The sequence below is a fragment of the Mesocricetus auratus genome, unplaced genomic scaffold, assembly GCF_017639785.1.
Source record: "Mesocricetus auratus isolate SY011 unplaced genomic scaffold, BCM_Maur_2.0 Super-Scaffold_100676, whole genome shotgun sequence".
Taxonomy (NCBI): domain Eukaryota; kingdom Metazoa; phylum Chordata; class Mammalia; order Rodentia; family Cricetidae; genus Mesocricetus; species Mesocricetus auratus.
Genome location: NW_024429266.1, coordinates 99,470,232 through 99,495,941, shown reverse-complemented (window position 1 = coordinate 99,495,941; position 25,710 = coordinate 99,470,232). Strand labels below are relative to the sequence as shown.

Genomic DNA, 25,710 nt, shown 5'->3' with positions numbered 1-25,710 from the left:
GTTTCATTGACTCTAACTTTGTAATGGTCTTTACTTTCACTCAGTGGGATTAACAGAATGAATTAGATGAAATCTTGAAAGAATAATCCAAGAATGCAGGAAATGTCATGGGGGGAAAACGTATATAAAGCAGACTTCCAGTCCTATAGATTATTCTTTCAAGCACACATGCACACAGTGGGGAGAGATGGTGAGGGAGAGATACAAAATAATAATTGTTTAAAAAAGAAATTAAAGAAAAGGGAGGGAGCAAATAAGCTAGACACCAAGTATTGGTATATCAGAGTTGGTGTAGTCAAGACTTAAACCAGTTTAACAAACACTTAACCAAACTAACCAAAATAGAAAGAACACCCAATTCTATACAGGTAAAAGGAAGAAAGGACAGACACCAACAAAATTCAGGAAATCATTGTGACATACCTTAAAAATGTCTGGATACTCCACTGAATTGGAAATTCTTAAAAGAATTTGTTAATTTCTAGATGCATATAATCTACCAAATTAAGCTGAAAGATAAACAACTGAAACACATCTATAACAATCAATAACACTAAGATTGTAACATCAAACTTCCAAGGGTGGGGATAGGACAGATTCTTACTCATTCTGAATTCTATATCTGTAAAAAAGTATTAACCAAATGCTACAAAAACTATATGAGGGATGATTGGAAACTAGTATCTAATCCAAGTGGTGCTGTATCTGGCCATCACTCAGCTTAAACCAAGAGAACTCAACTTTTTTATTTAGTTATAAACAAGACCAAAATTGTATGCTGTCTATATAAATAGATGTATTTCTACTGACCTAAGAAAAATGACCTGCCAGGGTCTGACTTGGCATGTTCATGTGCTTTGATGATAGTTGAAACGCAAAAGTGCAAAGAAAGGATGAGTATGATCACCCATACCTTTAGTACCAACACTAGGGATTCAGAGGCAGGCAGATCTGTGAGATCAAGGACAGTCTGGTCTAGACAAAGAGGTCCAGGTCAGCCAAGACTACATAGTGAGAAGCTGTCTTTAAAAACAAACAAAACAAACAAACAAACAAAAAAGACAGAAACCCACAGACATTACACAGACAGAACTTGGAACACAGAACTCTAAATAGGATGTCTCCATCAAATCACTTCCCTCAGATCTGAGGAGAGAACCTCAAGGAAGAGGAAGCAGAGTGTAAGAGCCAGAGGGGATGGAAGTCACTGGAACAAGGCCTCTAAATCAACTGAGCAAAGCTCATATGAACTCAGAGACTGAAGGGACGCGGCCTGCACCAGCCTGCACCTTTGTATATATATTATAGCTTCCAGCTTAGTGTTTTTATGGGACTCCTGAATGTGTGAAACAGTGGGCCTCTGGTTTTTGTGTTTGCTCCTGGCGCACTTTCCCTTCTGTTGGATTTGCCGTGTCCCACCTCCATGGGATGATTTTGTCATATCTGATTGCCATCTCTTAGATAACAATTCACGTCTACTGAGAAGGTAATGGATCTTGAGGGGAGAGGAAAGTGGGAAGGAACTGGGAGGAAAGGGAGAGGAGACGGCAGTCAGGAGTATTATATGAGAAAAGAATCTATTTTTAATAAACGGGGATAAAAAAGGACACAAAGACAAGGAAGGCTGGGTCTTCTTAAACTGGATTTTTCTGGTTGGGTAACAATATACTGAAATGTACTTTCTGATGAGTAGGGATAGCAATGTGGATCTCTGTTGTGTGACAATCGTGTGTTCCCATGCACGAAACTAGTACTATATGGATGACACACAATCAATAGTTTATTTCAAATTCAACATTTTTTTAACCAAGTTTACAATAAGTTATTGAAGCATTTTTACAGTGCAAGCTAGGAGTTAATGTTCACTGGTTTGGCTGTATTCAACACACATCTCATTTACATTTTTCCTTTACTATAATTTATTTGTAAATCTTGTGACTCTATTGACATAATCTTGAGACAGTATTGACGGTGATGAAGAACAGAGTCCAATATATTTTATGAAATGCTGAGTAAAGAAGAAAGCAAGCCTACACAATGAGGACTGAGCTCCTACAAAAGCCAATCTTCTGGAGCTTCTTATGCAAACTAGGCAGGACTTGAACTGAGAGATCTGCTGAGTGTGGTGTGTGCCACCACATCCTGCCACTGGTGTCTTTAAAATGAGATGAACTTGTATACATGAATTACATCCTCTCACTAAATTACTACAGCCAAATGAGAAAATCCTTTAAAAGGATGGAATTTTATTCAACCCCTCAGTTGAATAAACAATATGAAAATACTGTTCAATAGTAATGAATTTATGTGTATGTTTGCGTGGGTGTGTGCTTGTGAGTGCAGGTGTCCTTGGAGATCCAGTGTACTGGATCTAGCACAGAAGGAGTTAGACGGGGACTGTTAGCTTTGGGACATTCGTCCTGGGAACTAAACTCAGATCCTATTGAACATCAATACATGCTTTTTTTTTTTTTTTTTTTTTTTCAAGACAGGGTTTCTCTGTGGCTTTGGAGGCTGTCCTGGAACTAGCTTTTGTAGACCAGGCTGGTCTCAAACTCACAGAGATCCACCTGCCTCTGCCTCCCAAGTGCTGGGATTAAAGGCGTGCGCCACCACCACCCGGCTTAATGCATGCTCTTAACAGCTGCACCATCTCATTATGCAACATTCCTTAGTAAAAAAAATAGTTATAGCACTTAATTATAGTTATAATTAATTACAGCACATAGAAACATTAAAAAGTTTTATTTAGGTTGGTGCAGGGCTCAGGAGGTAAATGACTTGACACTGCAGCCTGTCAAAGTACCAACTCTTAAAGGTTGTCTTCTGACCTCCACCTCAGCACATCTGCAATACCCACCCCCCCTCTCTCTCTCTCTCACACACACACACACACACACACACACACACACACACACACACACGAATGACAAAACACACAGAAAATTCTTATTTGGAGACAATACATACCACAAAATACAAACTGTAGAATCTAAGTTTGAAAAACCTGGAGTACCCACTCAAACATGGAAATTATCAAGGAATTAACAATGAGAAGAACAGCTTTTTTTAAAAGAACCTACTATGTAACGATGGTCAGAAAATACTAATTAACACTGACACAGTTTCAATTTCATATCAAATACTACTTAAAGGGTTGGTAAGATGGTTTAAGAGATGCCTGCGAGCCTGACAATCAGAGTTCCATCTTCTAGACTCATGCAGTAAGGAGAGTTGTCCTCTGACATCCAAATGTACACCGGAACACTCATGCCCAAACACACACATGTACAACACAGAACTTCAATTTTAAAAAGTATCTACAAGTATAGCCTACCAGATACTAAATGCATTTCAATTCAATGAGTCCAATACAGCTCTACAGTAAAGAGTAAAGTGTCACCTCATGATTTAAAAACAATATCCATAATAAATACTCATTAACTGACTAAAATGCATTTAATTTGGCAAAGTTCCACTGCCCCGATTCAGACAGTTTATCTTTTACTCTTTAAGGTGGTATCTGCATGCTCTTCAAATGTGAGCTCAGGTTTACTCAGCTGTTTTAGCAGCAGGGATGACAGGCATGTGCAATCATATAAAAATTATTAACTAAATTATACTTTCAATAAAAAAGAAGTAATATAAAGTCAAGTCTTCGGTAAGAACAGGCAAGTACTGTAGACATGAATAACTTTTACATAATTTCTTTCACATTATTCTCTGGAGTATTTTATTTACATATTTAATTGGCTCAAGATATTCACATTTCTCACTCTTATAAGATTCAATTACATATGAAAATCACTGGGCTGGACAGATGGCTCATAGGTTAAGAGCACTGACTGTTCTTCCAGAGGCCATGAGATCAATTCCCAGCAACCACACAGTGACTCACAACCATCTATAATGAGATCTGGTGCCCTCTCCTGGCCTGCAGAGATATATGCAGGCAGAATGTTGTATACATAATAAATAACTCTTTAAAAAAAGAAAATCACAACTTTCTTTTCTGAGTTTCATATAGCTCAGGCTAACCTTGAACTAGCTATGTTAAGAACCCCATCTTTTTTTTTTTTCTTTTCTTTTTTCATTTTTTGAGACAGGATTTCTCTGTATTGTTTTGGAGGCTGTCCTGGAACTCTGTAGACCAGACTGGCCTCAAACTCAGAGATCCACCTGCCTCTGCATCCCGAGTGCTGGGATTAAGGGCATGAGCCACCAACGCCCAGCTTGAACCCCATCTTTCTTTCTTTTTTTTTTTTTTTTTTTTTTTGAGACAGGGTCTGAGTATTCCTGAATGGCTTGGACCTCAGACAGATCTGCCTGCCTCTGCCTCCACGCCCGGATCTCACATCTTTAACGGTGACAACTTAATTTGGTTGGAGCTTGTTTTTCTTAAGTTTCAGATTGTATTTCTAACCCCGTATTCAGCTTTACAATTTTCTAGATTCTATTCCCCAGTGTTTGAATAAAGGGCATACATTATGATGCCTGATGCAAGAGTAGGTTTTCATCCTATGTACACTTGCACGTATGAGGAAAATTACACTTTTGCAGATTTTATAGTATCCCCATCTTATTTAAAGCTCTGTTTATATTTTGCATATATATCCTAAATATATGTGAGTGCACTGTGTGCGCACCATTCAGAGGCCAGAAGCACTGCATTACCTGCAGCTGGAGTTAAGATAGCTGGGAGTTTGAACCAGGTCTTCTGCAAGCACAGCAAGTACTCTTAATCACTGAGCTATCTCTCAAGCCCAAACTCTCCATTTGTTTTTGGAAAAAGTATCCACAGAAAAGTACCTAAGAAATTCTAGTCATAGAAAGCAAGACAAGGTGGTTTTTCCAGTCTCCCTTTCCCGTCTCCTCTCTGGGGGACTGGAAGGCCATCCAGGAGCGTTTTATCCAGTAAATGTGGGCTTTTTCTAATTCGGTTTGATTTGGTCTGATTTGGATTGCTGCATTGGCAGAGAAGCTTATGGGGTGTACAAACTTTTTATATCTGGAGGTTTCACCAAGGGGGATGAATTTTTCCTCACTGTCCAAGGGCTACGTTGTGGGGAAACACCCTTCTCCCCAACACCTGCTCTCCATCAAGCTAAGATTGGCTTTCGACTGGATAATTTGTTCTAAGTCATTGCCTTAGAGGCCCAGGGGCTCCTGCGATTTTCAAAGACTCAGCTGTGCCGGTCCCCACGTGTTACTGGGGCAAGGATTTCCCTTGTCCAGTGGAAACCCTTCTTCAGAAGACACTCTGTTCAAAGGATTCTCCCACGCAACCCTCCCCCCATTTTTACCCAAAGCTACCACAGTGGACGCATTAAGCATTGTATTAGGCTTTGGGTTCCAGCATAGACTTGTGAAATGAGCACCTGCCATTCAAAACCAGATCCCCAAAGGCCCATTGGGCTGCCTTTTACAAAATCTTTTTAAACACCATTATGTCCTGGTCACCCGATTTCTCTGTGCCCATTACTTTTCTTTTGGACACAGGGCTACCTACTGTGTTTTGACCTCTCACTCGGGTCCCGCAGTTCCATCTCTAATTCCTGCCATGGGGATGGATGGGACCCCCTCCTTCCCATTTCAGAAAAACCTGGGACTGCTTTAGCTAAAAAAGCTCTCTCACTTCTGTTCATCTACTTATCCCACAGATCTGACGGTGTTCGATGCCTAGGGTACTGGTAGCTCATTAGTTCATTAGTTACGTTTCCTGCTAAAAGTACAGACAGGTGTGCTTCTTTTACAGGCTTCCTAGTCAGGGACTAACAGGTTTCAGACGTACCTTCAGAGGTTCAGAGTTCTAAATTTCCTCTGGTTGTCTTCTGAAAATGTTCATGTCTTTTAACCCAAAGCCTTGCCTTTTGCCATGACACCAAGATGTACATCTGTCCCAGCTGTCTTCCAGATGCATCCAACTACCTGGGAGAAGTTCTGCTTCTGTGTCAAGAAATCTGGACTGGTAGTGCAAACCAGCAGTATCCAGAGCTCATTTTGACCCACCCATTTCCACACATATCTTGCTGGCTCACTCCTCCTGCCTGGGCCAAGGTCAACCCACAGAGGTCCTGCACCTGCACCAGCTCCTGGGACTTCTCCACCGGTACCACCTCTCCAGGCTAAAGTGGAAACCTACCCAACAACTAGAATCTGGTTTTCCAGGATTTCCCAGTGAAGGACATCTGCCCTCCCGTCCCTCTCATTCACCCTTGCCTCTGCTGTACTACCAGGACACTTCTCCATTCCCCTCATTCTGGCAGTTATCACCCTTCCCATGGCCAGCCCCGTTCATAAGGCCAATGATAACAATATATTTTTCTCCTAGCAGCCTGCCTTCTCCACCTCAAGGAACAGGCGCCTGAGGTCTACGGATGGCAGCTAACCAAATGCTTCTTCACTCATACCACCTGCTGAACACGAACCCACCAACTCCTGAGTCTTCCCCTCCCCACATCATACCTTGTCAGCAGGAAGAAGCCAGACATGAACTGAAGTCCATGTACCCAGAGTCTGGGATGTTATGAGGAGGTTCCACCCAAACCTCCCTCTCCTATCTCTCTCCAAACCCTGCTACATCTCAGAAAGCCTGCCAAATGACGAATCCTATCCCAGAGATGCTCAAGATCATCCCCACAGGGTATTTAAATTGCCCCCCAGAAAACAGACTCTCTTTCCCATCTCCTCTCTGGGGTACTGGAAGGCCATCCATTAAACGTGGGCTTTTTCTTTAAAAAAAAAAAAAAGGAAGCAAGCAGGCAAGGAAGGAAAAGCAAGACAAAGGCTGGTGGAATGGCTGGAAGGGAAAGGAACTGTCACCAAGCTTGAGGGCCTGAGGTCCCTCGCTGAGACTCACAGTGGGAAGAGAGCTGACTCCAGCAAGCTGTCTGCCGATCTCCGCAGCTACACCAGGGCATGGGTGTATTCTTGCCTGACACCCCATGCAAATAAGGAAATAGATAAACAAACAAATAAGTAAAGACAAATATTTTCAAAAGCAGGTTGATTACAATCCACATGCTTACACGGGCATAGGCCCTACCCACTGGGTTTCTTTTCACTGTGAGATCTTTCATGTCTTTGAAGGTATGAGAAGTATGGAAACTCTTTCCCACACTGATTACACTTGTGGAATTTCTCTCTAGTAGTGTGAGTTTTTTCATGTATTTGGAGCGATTTGGAGAAAGAGAATGCTTGGCCACACTCTACACACACATATGTTTTCTCCCTAGTGTGAATCTTCTCATGCCTGCAGTAAGCACTAGAATGGGTGAAGGTTTTTCCACAGTATTTACATGCATACGGTTTCTCACCAGTGTGAATTCTTGCATGTTTTCGAAGGTATGAGGAAAATGTAAATGCTTTCCCACACTGCTTGCAAACATACGCTTTCTCTGCAGTGTGAATTCTTTCATGGTTGTAACAGTTGCCTGCACTGATGAAGGCTTTTCCACATTGCTTACATGCATAACGTTTCTTTTCGTTGTGAATCCTTTCGTGTTTGTGAAGGTTTGAAGAGCGTCTGAATGCTTTGCCACATTGATTACATGCATAACGTTTCTCTCGAGTGTGCCGTCTTTCATGCTGGTGAAGTTGGTAAGAATGAATACATTCTTTCCCACAATGTTTACATATGTAACTACGCTCTCTTTTGTGTGTTTTTTCATGATTTTGACGGGCCATGGAATACATGAAAGTTTCACCGCATTGTCTACATGCGTAAGTTTTCTCTCTTGTGTGAATTCTCTGATGGTGGGTCAAGTGACTGGAATTAATGAAGGTTTCTCCACAGTGCTTACACGCAAATGGTTTTTCTCCAGTATGGATCTTTTCACGTGTTTGAACATGACTTTCTTCCTTCAAGGTTTTTTCAATTTGCTTACATTCACCTAGTTCATGTCCAGTGCGAGTTCTCTCAAAAGTGAGATTACTGTAAGATTCATTACATTTTTTGTTTTCCCAGATGTTCTCTGTAGCAGGAGTGCTCTCAAGTGTCTGAAAGGACTCAGAATAAGTGAAATCTTTCCAACATTTTTCACGCTTAATAGCCTTCTCCATGTATTCCTGACACTCATATGGTTTCTCTTCCTTTTGACTCATATGGAAAGGTGAGTGACCATTGATGTCTTTCACAATCATCCCGCTTTCATAAACTGTGCTTGCAGGATGATTTCCCACGTTAGAAATATCCTCTGGCATCTCCTGGTGGGGCTTTCCAAACTGACTACCATATTCATAATCATCGTATTGCTCAATGACCTGAATTCTGGGAAAAAAGGGGGAGAGGGGCATTATTCCTGTTTTATAACTAGGTAAGTACTTAGATGATAGATTTTGCAGTCTCTGCCTGTTACTGCAGTATTCAGGAGACAGTGGCAGGAAGTGAACAAGTTGAGGGCAAACTAGGCCACAGAGAAAGACCCTGTCCTAGAAGTAAACAATGTACTGAGTATACTTCCATTAGAGTTTGTGAACATAAAAGAACTGAACATTCAGCAAGGATAGCATACAGCTACAAAAGGTTCTGTAGTGCAGTTTTGATAAACATTGTCTATGACACAGCTAGCAAAACTGAAAATTCATAATACAATATAATGTGAATCAGACATTCTCAAATTTTAAATAGCTGAATATCCTTCAGGCAATTTATCGAAAATGGATCTCAACCTAAATCCCAAACTCACCCTTTGCTCACAAACAAACATTATAAGGTCCAAAAGTAACTTGGTAAATTTACATAAAATATTTTTGAAGATAACAGGCAGTTTTATGTAAGGAACCACTAGAAAATGTCTTAGCAAAGGTTACCCCACACTGTGTTACTGCTCCATCAATAGTGCAGTAACAGATGTAGGCCACAAAATCTCAATGAGTACATTACAGGATTCATCCACTTATGAATTCTCAAGCTTGGAGAAGTTTTACAGAAAATTTGAGATTAAATCAATTTACATTTTGACCTATTGGGATGGCTTCCTTATTTCTCAGATTTCCTCTCCCTCTCAAATATCTGATGTGAATTCCCTTTTGGGTTAAATGTAAATTACCTCAAATTTCTCTGGAGTTTTTGATAGACCACATCAATATTGTCTTCCTGTATTTTCCCTAGAAATTAAAAAAAACAAGAAATCATTATGTTATTCAACCTAACTTCCAGCCTTTTCTCTTGTGCTATATTTACCAGCGCATTCCCTGTCAATATTTCAAGCCATATATACAGATGACCAAGAAACAGTTTTTCTCCAATTGAATAAGGAAAGAAATCATATTGTTTTGTTGTTGTTACCTATGAAGATCAGGTTCATAAAGGTCTCCTTCATCACATCTCTGTAGAGCTTCCTCTGACTGGAATCCAACAAAACCCATTCTCCTGAGGTGAAGTTCACAGCCACATCGTCAAAGCTCACAGGCTCCTAAAATAATTGACAGCATTATTAAAATGCATTTATTAGAAGAAAGATACATAGGTTACTTGATAAGCTCCCTCCATGCTTTCTTAATATATTCACTTTATATCATGGCTAGCACAAACTTATTAATTATCCTCTCATCTTGTCACACAATTCTAAGGGTAGTGTATGCCTAGGTAATAAAGGAAATATAGATGACAGTGCTTTGCTGTGAAGCTGGTTTCAATTACTCTTTGTATTGTACATCACACATTTCAACAACTTAGAACCCACAGTGAACATCAGCTCAGCTGAGCTGTACAGCTATAAAAGTCTGTTAGCATACTCATCCACTTCTAAAGCCTGGGGAACTTCACAAAAAAATGGGTGTAACAAGCTTGACTACAAGGAGGTGCTAACTGCTACTCAGCAGTTTATGACAACATAAAATAGTAATCAGGGCTGGAGAGATGGCTCAGTGGTTAAAAGCACTGTCTGTTCTTCCAGAGGTCCTGAGTTCAGTTCCCAGCAACCACATGGCAGGTCACAATCATCTGTAATGAGATCTGGTGACCTCTTCTGGCCTGCAGGGTTACATGCAGACAGAAAGGGGTTTCTCTGTATTGGAGTATTCTGTAAGTTATTATCATTGTCATTTTTAGCATATCTCTTAAACACTGAAACAGTTTTTATAATATCAAAACCTGAAAGAAAGTTTACATGAAAAACCTCCTCACTAGTCTTAAAGGTGATAGAAAAATATCCTGACTAATTTTCTTAACTAGAGGTCACTGAGTGTATCCTTTCATGATGTTCTCATTATGAATGACATCATTGGAAAGACTGTTTATATAAAAGAGCATTACTTCAAAACAGGTAGTTTCTCATAGACCAACCTTGATTTTAATACTAAATAAGACAAAGGGCAATTCTCTGTACTCAAATATAAACACTACATACTATTTTTAATGATGTCAATGGACAATGACACCACAGGAGCAATGGTACTGTTCTTAGAAAGTGATTAATGTCACAAAACATATGCTAGTATGGCTGCATCCAATTCGGTAGTTCTCACAAAACTTTTACATTGTTAACAAGAAATACTTACCAAAATCTGTATGCGATAATAAATGTTTGGTGCCATAAAAGTATTAGGAATAAGAAAATGATAGCTAGACCCAGACACAGAGGCACACACCTGTATTACCAGACTTACAAGGAGGAGGAAGGAGTACCTGGAACTCAAAGCCTGCCTAGATTGGATAGCAAAAACAAGAAAACTAAAAAAGAGTATGATAGACTTTGGAAATACATGAAGGAAACTACACCATAAAGACAAGATGAACAGAACAGAGGAAAGAAAGTACCATAGACTTCAGCAACAAGAAATAGAAACAGAAAACTCATTAACAATGAACTTCCTTTTGCAAGAGAGAGGGGAAAAAGTTATTTCTATAGAATGTATGAAGAAATATAATATACAGAATGGAAAGTGAAAGTCAATAATACAACAGTATCTGCAGTACATGTAATGTACACAAAACATGAATAAGTGAACACATGGCTTAAAATATGCACTGAAAACAACACATAGGAAATAAGATCCACAGCCTTGAGAGAGGAATTTGACAAGACAATGTGTAGTTTGAGAACTATTGAATACCAATAGTTTACATGTGAACCCAATTCACATCACTACTGTTTCCCACAATAGAGATGAAGGGACTCTAGCCAACCAAAGCCTGGCAAACATGGGTCTGGAAGGCCTTGCCCTTCTCCCCCATTCCCTGTGTCAGGTTAAAAACCATCTGATCACATTCCTAAAGCTAGCAACCAGGTTCTATTCCCTTATTTGCCCACTTCTTCCTCCTGAGGCTGACTGCAAGGCCCAGCTGGTAGTTAATTAATGTATTGACATTCAGCAATCAAAAAATTAGGCTCACCTTGTTAAGAGAAGCTTTTTCCTTGAGAGAAAAGCCTTCCCGCCCGCCTGGTTCTAGATCCGCATCAGTCCCAAATAAACACACAGGAGGCTATATTAATTATGAAGCTGTTGGCCTTGCTTGTTTCTTACTGGCTAACTCTGACTTAAGTAATTACCCCATAATTGTTAATCTAAGTATTTCTCTTACCGGAGAATAGTTCCGGCCTTCCTACCTCCATGGCATTACATCTTGACTCTCTTGTGTTTCTCCTTCCCAGAATCCTCCTGGATTCCTAGCCCCACCTATCTAGATTCCTATTGGCCAGACAGTGCTTTATTAACATAAGACTTCCCCAACATCACCTAATTAATATGCCCAATCAAAACTAAACATCCCATCCTAACGTGGGATCTCCCACTTAGCTGGATAAACTACAACCTGCCTATAGCCATGTTTGTCTCCTCTCTATCCAGAGGCAGTCCTTTGTCCTCTGAGACTATTGTAGAATATTGGTTGAAGATGTACTACATTCATCCATGCTGTACAATATTTGTTTAATGATATAAAGGCATGACATTCTTTTTAAATTAATTTTCATTTAAATTAAAAACAATCTTATTTTACATACCAATCCCAGTTGCCTCTCCCTCCGGTCTTCCCATTCACCCCACCAAACCCCATCTCACACCCACCCACTCCTCAGGAAGGGTGAGGCCTCCCATGGAGGATCATCAAAGTCTGTCATATCAATTGAATAAAAGCAGGGATGAAGTAGAGGAAATTGTAACAAACTCCAGTTAAGTATAGGCAAACAGGAAATACCTTGAAAACCTAGCAAAAAAAACCCCTGGAAAATGTAGAAAATTGGTTAAAACCTGCCAACTTAAACACATCCACCATAAGCAGCAGACAGAAGCAGTAATAATGATAATATTCACTTTACTATATTAATAGTACAGCTCACAGTCTCTTCTGTTCCAAGAAGCAGCAAGGAATAATACAATTAATAAAAGACCATCCAATTACATGATCACCCTTTCTCAGCCCACATTCTTTTTCATACTAAGCAAGGCTGGAAAAGATTTCCAAATATTCCAGTTTTCCCTCAGAAATAATAAACTGGAGAGTATCAATAAATAAATAAATACATAAATAAATAAACAAACTATGTGTCAGGGCCCATAAAGATGGCTGTTCTCCATCTTGCCTCAAGGTCAGATAGTTCAAAACTGTCCTTAATAAGTCAAAAGACCCAAAATCTAAGGCTTGGCTACTGCAGGATGTTTAGGCCTTGGTATCGGATATCTTATCTAAATAACAATACACTTGGGCTCAGGTGTGTTCACTCTTGACAGGTGTGGCTACCAAATACCTAGAAAATTAAGGGAAGTAAGTCTGTTTGCTTCTTATACATGATAATAGAAGTTTTCTGCCACACACATCCCCATTGGTGAGGCACGCCTTTAATCCCAGCACTCAGGAGGCAGAGGCAGGTGGATCTCTTTGAGTTCCAGGCCAGCCTGGCCTACAGAACAAGTTCCAGGACAGTCTCCAATACAGAGAAACCCTGTCTCGAAAAACCCGGAAAAAAAAATGTTGAAGAGTAAACCAGGGGCATTCAGTGTTCACCAGATTGCCCTCTTGACTCTATCACGTCTCTCTGTCTTTCTCTCAAGAGCGTGGGCTTACACAACTATGAAGGAAATCTAAATTTATCTCAGCAGGAGAAATTTAAGGCTTGAGTAATGGTCATGAGCTCAAAGGTAAAGACTCTTCATAAGGAGACCCAGGCTTCAGTCCCAAGTACTTAATCCTGAGAGATGGGAGCTGGAAAAGACGTTCTAACATTCTGTGAGCTTCTTATTCACTTTGCTTCCTTAAGATGAGCCAAGAGACTGGAAAGACTGCTGAGCAGTTAAGAGCATCTTTCAATCTCCCAGAGTACCCAAGGTCTGTTCCCAGTTGGGCAGCTCACAATCACCTGTAACTCAGCTCCAGGAGGATCCAACACCTTGGACCTCGGTGAGCATTGAATGGGGTAAACTAAACTCAAAGGCTTCACTTCTAGTAATTTAGAAATAAAGGGACCAGACCCTCACTGAGCCCCTGCTTTAGCAGCCATGACAGGCTACGGAAAAGACACGTAGGCCTCTGACACAAGGAAACTCCAGATCCTCCGATCTCCAGGAGTCTAGGGTCAAAACTGAACACAAAGAAACTCCCAACCTCCCTGTCCCCCCAGCCTCCTAAATACCTGGTTCCTGGGAACTGTTTGGCCACAAAAGAAACTCCAGGGGAGACCAAAACCTCTCCTGTAGTCTCCAGGATACAGTTCTGAAAACGATTGGTATCTGTGTACAACAGGCCAACTGCAAGTAACAAGACAATGCCATAGAAACCACAGAATGTTCCCTCTCAGCATTGACCAATAAAAATAATTGGTCAATTATTTCATGCTAAAATATGACTGATAATTGTTCCCAAATATCAACCAATCAGAAACCAACCGGTATCCACTGATGTAATCCTGCAATTTTTGTCTTTAAAGCCTAGCAGTAGACAGGGAACTTCACTCCCTGTGGGGGCTGCTGCGTCAGCTTGCTAGACGGGGTCCCTGTCATGGGTGGATGAACAATTAAAATCTTGCTTTTGAAGTTTGGTGGGTCTGTCTTCCTGGTGGTCTCTGGGGATCTTTGCAACTTGGTCACAACAGGCATCTGACCTATAACTCCACATCCAGCCACCCAAATTAAAACAAAACACTTTGGCTACAAAACACTTTAAAGAGTGTTCAACATCTAAGGCATCGGGAACATGGAGATTATAGCTGCTTCATCTCAGTCAGACAGGCCACACTATCAGGAATACAAATGTCGATAAGTGCTGGTGTGGATGTGGCAAAGGGGAACCCATACTGTGAACGGGGGTCTAAACCAGTACAGTCACTTTGGAAATCAACCAGAAGGCTTCTCAAAATATTACAAACGGAACTGCCACATGACCCAACTGTAACCACATTCGAGTTCACTGCAGCTCTATTCACAATAGCTAGAAAATGGAATCAACCCAGATGTCCATCAGGTAGATAAATGGATTCAGATATAAAGAAAAAACTGACATCCGCAGGTAAACTGAACTGAGAAAAAAAATTACAGTGAGTGATGATGTAATGTTAGCAAGAAAAACACTCTATGTTCTCTCTTTTATGCAGATCCTAACTGGAAGTCTTTTGTTTTACTTACAGAACAAGTAAATGGCAGGAAACTAGAAAAAAAAAAGCCCCTTTTATTTGGTAGGGGTAAGCTGAAGGGGGAAGTATAGCAAGTAAAATGAAAGTAATGATGGAATAATGGTGGTGAAAAGGCTTATGAAGGGAAGGGCAGGGGAGTACGGGAGGATCCGGGGATGCAGATGAGGGCTCACTCGAGGAAGGAAGCCTAACTTTAAAAACTCAGTGAAGGATAACAGAGCACATGCAAAAGTGTGGGTGCACTGGTAATGAAAGGGTTAAGTGGTGACCGGGCGAGAGCATGAAAATGGAGGGAGCAGTCAGTAGGTGAACCCAAATCGAGAATGCTCGAACCCCCTTTTGGTAACACACTAGCTGGTAAACTAATTTCAAACCACAACTTAAAAAAAAAAAAGTTCAAACACAATCACCCTGTGTGGGTGGGCATAGGAGGATGGGAGGGAGAGGGAACAGGGATTGGTATGTAAAATAAGATTGTTTCTAATTTAAATACAAAGTAAAAAAGAGAGAGAAAGTAATAGAAATCTTGCCGCTATCTAGCTTTCAAGATTCAGAAAGTGCTATTAAGGTGCTGGGGTGAGAAAAGACATCAAGAGTCTTACTTAGAATACTGGACCCTCATGTGGCAATACCAACCTGCCAAGCAAGACATGCCCGCTGGAGCAGTGGTACCACAAATGTTACAAGGGTAACTAACTACTTTCGAACTGTATTTGAGGTCCGCTCCACAGGATGCAATCTCATCCCTAGTACTGCAATGAAGGTCAAAAGCCCATGTGGAGGAGGTCATGGGCCCTAGGGTAGAACCTGATTTTGCTATTTTGTGAAATGGTCATGCTGTCCAAGTGCCTTATAAAATATTTGTTTAAACTTGTAGACCTGGCCACTGGCGTCAACCATAGTTAAAGGAGTTTTTTTCTGCAGTGGGCAGTGGTGTCTCAAACCCTGGGACAAATGGCAGTGGTGCCTATTTAACATATCAAATCGAACCTTGCAGGCAGGCTCTCCCTGTATTCCTCCTGGCTTGCATGCCAATCCCTGCCCTGAAGGGGGCGGGGCTGCTCTTGAGCCTGACTATGCTTTCCTGTTTATCTACAATAAAATAAACTTGCTCCTCCACCACACTCGCGTCCTTTCGTTCTCTCTCTCTCTCTTTCTCTCTCTCGTGTTTTCTCTCTCTCTCTCTCTCTCTCTCTCTCGTGTTTTCTCTCTCTCTCTCTCTCGTGTTCTCTCTCTCTCTCTCTCGTGTTCTCTCTCTCTCTCTCTCTCGTGTTCTCTCTCTCTCGTGTTCTCTCTCTCTCTCTCTCTCTCTCTCTCTCCATTCAGGCAGCAGTCAACAAAGAGATGAATAAAAAAGTCAAACACCGCTGACAGTAAAAGACAAAGGCTCTGTCCTAAATGGGGTACCTATGCCTCCCTCAGCCCCCTCCACCGCTGCTCGAGGAACATCTTAGAAGAGGAGGCAGGAAGAGCCAGAGGCCGGGGAATGCTGTCTCCTGGACACGGCAGGGCTATTGTACCCATGAGCTTGGAGCAGCTGGGGTCACCTGCACAATATCTGGCATAGATGGGGCAGTATTGCACAGGCCCATACTTACTGAGTAGTTATTGGCAATTAGCAGTTTTTAGAATGATTCTGTTTAGAGGAAATAGCCGTTGATAGGATTCCCTTTCCAAACACGCATGCACACACTGGCAGAACTAACTGCTGAAATATGTAATAACATTATTATTATTATTATAACTTAAGGGTGTACTCGAGTATAGAAGAGTTACTGGAAGGAGGAATAGGGGTGGATATAATCATATTTCATTGTATATATGCATAAAATTCCAACGATACAGAAAAAAAATTTAAAAGTACCCAGAGGGATCACAGGGTTAAGCTAAAGCGGGTCAAACGGGAATACAAGGACGGGAAAACAAGGCTCGGCACCCACACCCTTCACAGCACAACCTGGGGTCTGAGCAGCGCTAACCCGCAGGCGGCAATGTCCACGCAGGCTCAAGATCAAAACCCCGACGCATCCCGACAGAACCTGGACTGGAGTGACGCAGCTTCACAACGGCAGGACAGGATCCCAGCCTCCCTGCCGCTTGCTCGGCTCACACTATAAGAGCAGGAGGTGAGACGATGCAGGGCCTTTACCGCAGTCTCAGCTGCTCAGCGCCAGGGGACCTTCAGGGCGGTGGTGCCACATTACGCCAGAGCCACAGCAGCGTCACAACCCCGCCACTAAGGATTCCAGAGGCCCGGGGCACACTCACCATCTCCTGCTTCTGATGCACGCAGGTGTCGCCCGTAAAGGGCCGACCATCAGCTGGAGGCATGGTCACCAAGGTCGGGAGACCTCTCAACGGCTTCCGGGACTCAAACATGGCGGTAACGGCCACACCTTCCGAATACCCGTGCTTCTCATTGGGCAGTTAACGCGAAGTCATAACAGCGTCCCTGGTTGGCGAATGACGCGTGCGGTGAAGCGGGGATGGTAAGGGGGGCGGGGCGATGGGGATTTGGGAGAGTTGGGGTTTGTAGGATGGGGGTGGGATTGTGGGTGAGGAAGTGTTTTATAACCTGGAAAACACGCCTTCCCTGCAGGTTGCAGCTGTAATGACAGGTCCCCCCAGTGACCTTGTTCTATACTGGTTCCCTCCTGGAATACACCTGGTCCAACCTGGGGTAACCTTGCATTTAAGGAAAACATGTTCGGATTCTTAGAGTCGCTTCCCGGGTGTATTTAGTGGGCCACGATGGGTTCTTTCACTTAGAAATAGTGCCACGAGTTTGATGGGGGCAGCAACCACATTCAGTAGCTTAGGAACACAAGGATGATGACCTGGGAGAGGTCCCTAGCTCAGCCTGGACACAGCATCAGGAAGAATGGCCTGGTATGCACGCCAGGATGATGTATGTGAACTAAAGCTGAACCTTCTGTAAGGTCGATTCACAGATCAGAACATCAGGGATGGGAGAGCGTTTGGAGTGTTACAAGTCCATTACCTTGGGCCCTTCTTAGCCCTCCGAATAGCATCTGTGGCCATCTTCTGTACCTGACCTAACGACTTTCTAACTATTATGTAAATCTTTTGGAAAGTACAATAGAAAGGCACTGTCCTTTGGAATGTACAGAGCAGTAACTTTCTAACCAACCAAAAGGACAAGAACACAAGATCAGAAGACGTCTGAAATCTACTCCAGAGGTTTCCCCCTTTTCTTTCTAACCTGTCTACCTAATGTTTCCAGCAGTGAACTTTTAAGTGTCTGGATTTTATGATTTCTTTATTCTGTTGATATAAAACTTCATATTCATATTGGAGCATAAAAAGTGGGATAATCTAAATTCTGTGTTTCTAAGTTGCAGAAGTGAATATGGCTTGTGTATCGACAGGCTGGTCCCCAAGGCTTTCCCACACCTTATCCTTCAATCTATCCATTTACAGGCAGGAAAATTAAAACACACCAAGAAGGATACAATTACTCGACTGAAGTGCGTGAATCTGTCTCTCTGTGTGTAGTTACACTGCAGCAATATTATATAAAGGATTCAAGAGGTATGTAAGGGAACCCTTAAAATTTTTCAAAAAGGTGGGGCGTTGGTGGTGCATGCCTTCCATGCCAGCCCTGGAGAGACAGAGGCAGGCAGATCTCTGTGAGTTCGAGGCCACCCTGGTCTACAGAGTGAGTTCCAGAACAACCTCCAAAGCAATACAGAGAAACCTTGTCTCAGAAAAAAAAATTCTTCCAAAAAAGAGGTTTCTATGTCAAAGATTCATATAAAAGACTACATTTACAATTGCAAACATACCCAAGACCCAGTATCACAGGAGCTGCTGACAGAGATTACCAGAGTGGTCATTCACTATTGATGAGTCAGAGTCTTTGTTCTATCAGGTTAACTCTGAGAGTTCGCCAGGACATCTCTGAGATCCTCCATTATGAAATCTTTCTTCAGCACCTTAGTATTTATAAGAACAAGGTAATGCCCATTCATGTTAATATTTAAACCCCCAAAAGTTACCACTTTAGAGGGACTATTAGAGAAAGACAGGAGAATATAAGAGGCTAGGCATGAAAGAGGGAAGAATCGTTGTTGAGAGGTCACATATAATCAATTTATGAAATGTCACAAGGGAAGCCATTAATACGTTTAAAAATAAGATCTAATAATTTGGCTAATTAGATTTTTAATATTTTATTTGTGAGACAAGGTCCTACTATGTGTGCACCATTCCTAGACAGGAACTTGACATGTGGACCAGACTGTCTTCAAACTTGTGAAAATCGTCTTGTCTCAAATCCAAAGGGACTGTATTATAGGTGTGTGGAATCATATGAGCTGGAGTACATTGCTCATCAGAAGCAAAAGAGAGAACCATGTCCTACAAATTGTCCCAATAGTCAGACATGCAAGGGGGCATGCACGTGTACACATACACACACACACAGACACACAGACACACACACACACACACACACACACACACACACACACGACAGCAGGACAGCTACCTTAAAGTATGCCATTCATATACTACTCCAAGGAAAGGACAGAATATCAAATCCTGAAAGCAAGTTTTCTGAATTACTCCAGAAAGTCAAGGAAAAGAAGAAATTATAATCACAATTTTTAAGATTTCCTGTGCATGATTAAGAAAACAAACTTTTAAAAGTGTGTGGCACCTAAGTAGTTGCTGACATAACTACTTACAGAAGGAATAAAAATCTTGAGTATCAAGGTCTGTAATGTGGTGTATGAAAAACCTCTCAAGGGAATGCATTGTTCAGGAGGGTTTGTACATGACAATGAAAAGGACAACTAGCATTTCAAAATAAATTGGCTAATGTACCCTATCATAGTGAATAATTAGTCCTAGGCATGATTGCATATGACTATAATAACAGCATTTAGGAAGTTGAGAAGGAAGATGGGAAGCTTGGGCATTCAAAATTGGAAGATCTTAGGTCTGTAATGCACTAATATTGTTAAAATTGGTGAAATATTCAGCCATGTAAGACATTTTACAGTGATTCACTATGCAAAAACTTTCCTTTATGCACAAAATTATTTAAAGTATTTTACTGAAAAATATTTTCATGCAGTATATTTGAATTATTTTATCAAGTCTTCTTTTGCCTCTTAATATATGTATCAAGGAAATATTACTTTTTTACTTAAGTTGAAATCAGTCTTCAAAAAATTACATTAAGGAAATTCAACTATTTCAAATCTACAATGTCTGATGTTCAGTTTTATTCACTGTGTCATAGACAATGTTTTTCAAAAGCCTACAAGCAACAGTGTTGTTGCAGAAATTTATGATATTGTATGTTGTCCTTGAGAACTCTTGATGAATAGTCCCTGCTTTACTTACTTCTGCTTCACAAATTCTTAAAGAACCAAGGTCAACATTCTGTATTTTCCCTTGGGACCGTGTCTTTCTATGCAGTCAAGTTGGGGGCCTCAAACATGACAGGCTTCTGGCACTGCCTCTGGAATACTGTAACATTCAGCAGTCACTACACTGACCTTCAACAATTCTCCAATTCTACAGCCCAATCCTGTGCTGTAATGATCTTCTCAATTTTTTTTTTGCAGAACTTGGTAATTAAGAGAGACTATGAATAGGAACACAGTAGTCAGTGTGCAGAAGCCCAGCAGGATATTCTAGAACACACTGTTAATGAAGACATATCTCCTGCAGTAGCAGTATATGAAAGCAGTTTGTATAAAGGAGACATTATTGCCCATTCACCCTCAGATGTGCACTTCAGAGGTAAGCATGAAGGGAAACCAAATCAGATGTGGAAAGGGATTTTTGTTAATTTATTCATTTTTATTTAAATCTTATTTTACATACCAATTCCAGTTCCCTCCCATCCTCCCATGTCCCCCACCAACCCCTCATCTCACCCCTCCCATCCACTCCCCAGGAAGGATAAGGCCTCCCATGAGGGATCATCTAAGTCTGTCACATCATTTGGGGCTGGGCCTAGGCCCTTCTTCATGTATCTAGGCTGAAAGAGTATCCCTCCATAGGAAATGGGCTCCCAAAGTCCATGCACTAGGAATAAATACTGGTTCCACTATCAAAGGCCCCATAGATTGCCCAAGTACCCCAACTGACACCCACATTCATGGGGCCTGGTTCAGTCCTATGCTGGTTTCCCTGCTCTTAGATTGGGGCCTGTGAGCTCCCACTTGTTCAGGTCAGCTGTTTCTGTGGGTTTCCCCAGCATGGTCTTGACCCCTTTGCTCATCACTCCTCCCTCTCTACAACTGTATTCCAGGAGTTCAGCTCAGTGTTTAACTGTGGATTTAAACATAAGAAATGTTGGGCTCTTGTCCTCTTTCTGCTCTTTCTGGCTCTCCTCTCTCTTTCTGCTCCTGTCTCCCTCTTCTCTTCTGTCTTCCCTCTCTGTCTCTCTACCTCTTTTCCTTTTCTTTCCCTTCCCTCCCCTTTCTAATAAAACTTCTCAAGAAAGAAAGACAGATAGACAGACAAACAAAGAAAAGAAGGAAAGAAAGGAAGAAAGAAAGAAATGTTGGAAATTTTTCACTTGTTCTGACTCTGTCTCTTTCGCCTGATATAACATGTTTGCCCCATCCTCAGTGACTTTGACATGAACTACTTCTTGATAAACACTGCTGGCCAAATTTGCCCAAGGGAAGTCTACCCCTGGGATTTTTCTTTCTAGGATGAAATCACTGTGGCTGTCTGGAGAAGGAAATATGCAAATATATTATGTAGCATTTATTTTGTAGAACCTGTAAGTGTTATAGCCCTGATGGAAAAGATTTTCACAATAGGAGTGTTGCAACTCTGAAAGAAAAGGTATCCTGGTAGTCAGGAGCCAAGGGATACCCCAGAGTAACCCTGCACAACAAAACCTCACACAGGAGATTTACTGGGAAAGGCACCAGAGGACAGTTGTGTCCACCCCAGCAAGAAGCAAAAGGGAACTGAAGAAGAGACAGGCTTGTGTAGGGTTTCTTAGGGGAGGAATTTTCCAGGGTGGAGATTTCCAGGGTAGGCACTGGTGGGATTTCAAGTCCTGGGCTTGGGGCAAGCCCAGGGCTTTAGTGCGATTTTGAGTTTAGGGATTAGTGGATTTTCAAGATCAGAGATTGTTAGATTTGGGGGCTCAGGAAGCAGTTGTAGGCAGACTTTTCTGTACCTCCAATCAATTCGCAAATAATCAGAGATTTGTATTAATTACAAATGCTCGGTTGATAGCTCTTACCTTTTAAATTAACCCATATTTCTTATCTACTCTGTCACATGGTGGTTCCTTTTCCCAACATGGCCATCTTGCTTCTCTCCACTTCTCCTCTCAGCCTCTAGACTCCCCGCTTCCTCCTCTTTATGGTCTCTTTTTGTGTCCAAGTCCCAACTAACCTCTCCCTTCCTGAGGCTGGCCAGTCAGCTTCTTTATTAAACCAAGCACAGAGACGTATATGCACACAGTGCAAAGAAATATTCTACAACTGGTGGGGGTTTTGGTTTTTCCAACCAGGAAGTGAACTCAGACTTCCTACCCTGCAGAGCCTAAAGGAAGAAAATGATCCAGAATTCTCCAAGGGAGAGGAGAAATTCATCAGGAAGTTCTCAGGGTGATTAGAACAACTTCAGTCATTAACAACATGATGAACACACAAACACAAGACACATAAGTTGTTTGTATATGGGCAGGCATGTAACACTGTGGGTTCCATCTCCCTAAGACTTACAGCCTGCCAGACACTTGTTAATATGCTCATCTCTTGGATTTTTATCTCCAACTTTCTGCAGACTGCAACCTCTGACAGCTCTTTCTGTATAATGGAGAGGGAATACCATTACACTGTGATGGGACTCCAATGATTACTAGATTTACTTCTTTTACTCATTTGAGAATACCACCCTCTAATATAAAACCTCAGCTGAAGTAAGTGACTTTTCACATTTATTCCTTTTCAGTATTCAGGATCCAGATGGTCTCAGTTAAGCATGGATTCAATTATATTTGGCCCCTTTGTTTTCTATCAGGAATTCCTTTTCCTCCCGTCTCTGATTTCTTTTTCTAATTTTATCTTCTGGTTGATTCCTTTTCTTCTCTCAAATGGAAAGAGAGAATTTTCTTTTTAGTCTCTTGTCTTTGATGTTTGCATTTTATCCACCTTTCTCTGCCATGTCTGTTATTTCTTAACACCTGAATACATCCTATGCTAGCTCTACAGTAGAAAGTTTATTCAATACAAGGTTGGCAAAACCCTTCAGGGAATTCTTGACATTAGGCTGTGCCTCTGTGACAAGAGATGGTACCATTGAAAGCAGTGGCTTCAGAGTCCCTCGTCAGATTCTAAAGTGACAAGTATTGTCTGTGTCACCTGACACTTATTTTGGACCAGGAATGTCAGAATTAGAATTTAGATGTCTTCTGTTATTGTAAAGCCTTTGTTTTTCTCAGATAATTGCATACAAATATCTGTCTGTTTCAGGTTTTGATTCTCAGACAACATTAGCATTTATAACTGTTTTCTCCATGTTTCCAACATGTTTTTCCTCATGAATTATCATGGCGTTCACATACATATGGCTACAATGGTGTCTGGTGAGAGCTGTTAATTGGCCACTTTCAAACCTGCAAGACAGTATCACGTGGTCAAGTTAAAGAAAAATAATCGGGTTTACTTGTTTATAAAAGAGTGTGTTTTATCCCATGCAGACATCCCCACACCTATAGGGAATCCATGTAATAAGGTTGTGTAATGGAATACAGCTTGTACTCAATTCTGAACACAACATGGAGAAGAAAGATCTATGCTTGGATCCATGGATGAAAAATTGCTGAAGGAAACACAGAAATGAGCCGGGCTGTGATGACACACACCTTTAATCCCAGTACTCCGGAGACAGAAGCAGGCAGATCTCTGTGAGTTCGAGGTCAGCCTGTTTACAGGGTGAGTTCCAGGACAGCCTCCAAGCCACAGAGAAACCCTGTCTCTAATTCCCCTCCCCCCCAAAAATCCCACAGAAATGTGGTGGATTCATTGAAGGTGGCATTACTGTGTTTTTGCTAATAGTTTGGTATGGTACTGAATTAAAAGGTCAAGGAAAGTGGGGGAAGAAAGTGCTCAGATATGAAGAGCCATTTAGTAAGGACATGGTGACAGATTTTTTAAAAAGGCATAGAAAACATGGCCAGAGAAGCCCAAAAGTTGACCATTAGATGAAATTTTTATGCGGAACTCTACTTGTGATGGTTTGAATAAGAACAGCCTGCATAGCCTCATATATTTGACTTCTTAGTCATCAGGGAGCAGCGATACCTGGAAAGGGTGAGGAGGTGCGGCCTTGTTGGCATAGGTGTGATGTGAGCTTCTTGGATGAAGTGTGCCCCTGGGAATGGGCTTCGAAAGCCCAAGTCACACCTGGAGTCTGGCTTTCCCTGCTGCCTAGGGATCTGGATGTAGGACTCTCAGCCTCTTCCCCAACACCATGTCTCCCTGTATGCCACCATGCTCCCCACCATGATGAAATGCACTAAGCCTCTGAAACTGCAAGCAAGCCCCAATTAGATGCTTTCTTTTATAAGAAAGTAGAACAGTGACTAGGACAGAGACCATTTGTCACTCCAAATAAGATTCACAGTTGTCTCACATGACCTAACAGACTCAAGAACCACGGGTGCTGGACAGAGACTTCTGTACTTCACAACAAATAAGACTCTGTAATTCCTCTGTTCTCTATTTATGTCAACTCAGGCGTGTGAGTGTGTGTGTGTGTGTATGTGTGTGTGTGTGTTTGTGTATTTGCAAATTGTGCTTCAATAACACTAGATCTGAAGAAAATATATTTGCAGTTACATCAGCTTTTACTTTCTGGCTTGTCTGCTACATATAAGAGGATAGTGACTTGTCAGAATGATTTAATATGTTATGAAATAATAAAAGAAAGTAAATGAATTTACAAGGTAGAAAAGTTTGTTTACTGTGAAAGATTAAGATATTTCTCTGATACAGCGCATTTTCCAGATACATGATTTATACAGAATGTAACATATGAAGGCACATATACCTCAAGATTGCAAAGTTTCAATCATACTTTTGATTATATCCTTTCCATGGATGAGAGCAAGTACATAAACATTTTAAGAGAGTTTGTTGTCTTTCTTTCATTAATTTTCCTCACGTGCTGATTCTGTGTGATAAGTGTGACTATCACAATTACCATGTCTACAAAAGATTGTACGTTGTGGGCTTAGCATTATTTCTCATTACACTGATTTCTGTTTTTCTCCGTTTGTTTCTTTTTATTTTATTGAAAATATACTTTTCATAAAATAAATTCTGATCTTTTTTCCTCTCCTCAATTCCTTCCAGATCCTCCTCACTTCCCCCCACTTATGTTCTCTCTCTTTCAATAAAAACAAAACTAAGAAACACCCCCATACACACACACACACACACACACACACACACACACACACACACACACACACACTGAAAATCAAAAGAAACAAGAGAAAGACCAATAAGGAAAAAAATACAAAACAAAGCAAAATGGAACAAAAGTATATTAAAATATCATTTAGTATCATTTTGTGTTTGCTATCTACTCCTGGGCATGGAATCTTCCCTGAAATATGCTTGATATACCCAGTGAGACTCCATTAGTGTCGGGTCTATAAAAATGGCTTCACTTCATCTTGGCTTAATGTCAGAGTGTTCAAAATTATCCTTACTCTTCCAAGGTTAAAGTCATAAGACTTAAAGGTCTAAGGCATGGTTACTGTAGGATGTTTGGTTTTAGGCATAGATTTCTTATCTAAATGACAACAGATTTTGTCTAAGGTATAGTTACTAAATGTTTGGAGAATTAAGGGAAAAAGTCTGTTTTTTCTTTGTATTACCATAAAGAAGACTTTTGCCATTTCCCCCTTTTTTGTTTGGGTATATTATAATGTTGAAGAATAAACTTGGTGTTTTCAGTACCAAAAATTGGCAAGTAGGTAAACAATACTCCCATAAGAGCCATAGAGTATCTGTAAGAAACTCCAGTGCCAGTCATAGACCTTCTCTCTCTAGCTTTAAGGAGAGTATAAAAGACTCCCCAAACAAAATAGGCTACTGCTGTTGCACCCAGATGCCTCTTAGAA

At 41.2% G+C, this 25,710-nt stretch overlaps 1 protein-coding gene and 1 long non-coding RNA gene across 2 annotated transcripts; one reads left to right on the top strand and one right to left on the bottom strand.

Moving 5' to 3' along the window:
* Positions 1-6,975: 6,975 nt before the first annotated feature.
* On the bottom strand, positions 6,976-16,952 carry LOC101828747 (zinc finger protein OZF-like). The gene is made up of 4 exons (XM_005081438.4): positions 16,839-16,952; positions 9,290-9,416; positions 9,051-9,108; positions 6,976-8,269 (listed from the first exon to the last, which is right to left on the bottom strand). Exons 1-4 carry the CDS (start codon positions 16,947-16,949, stop codon positions 7,042-7,044), a joined length of 1,524 nt encoding a protein of 507 aa, XP_005081495.1. The 5' UTR covers positions 16,950-16,952; the 3' UTR covers positions 6,976-7,041.
* Positions 16,930-24,889, top strand: LOC121136587. Its single transcript, XR_005873621.1, has 4 exons — positions 16,930-17,059; positions 18,012-18,122; positions 20,168-20,345; positions 23,278-24,889. It is a non-coding gene; the product is annotated as an uncharacterized LOC121136587 (long non-coding RNA).
* The last annotated feature ends 821 nt before the right edge of the window (positions 24,890-25,710 follow it).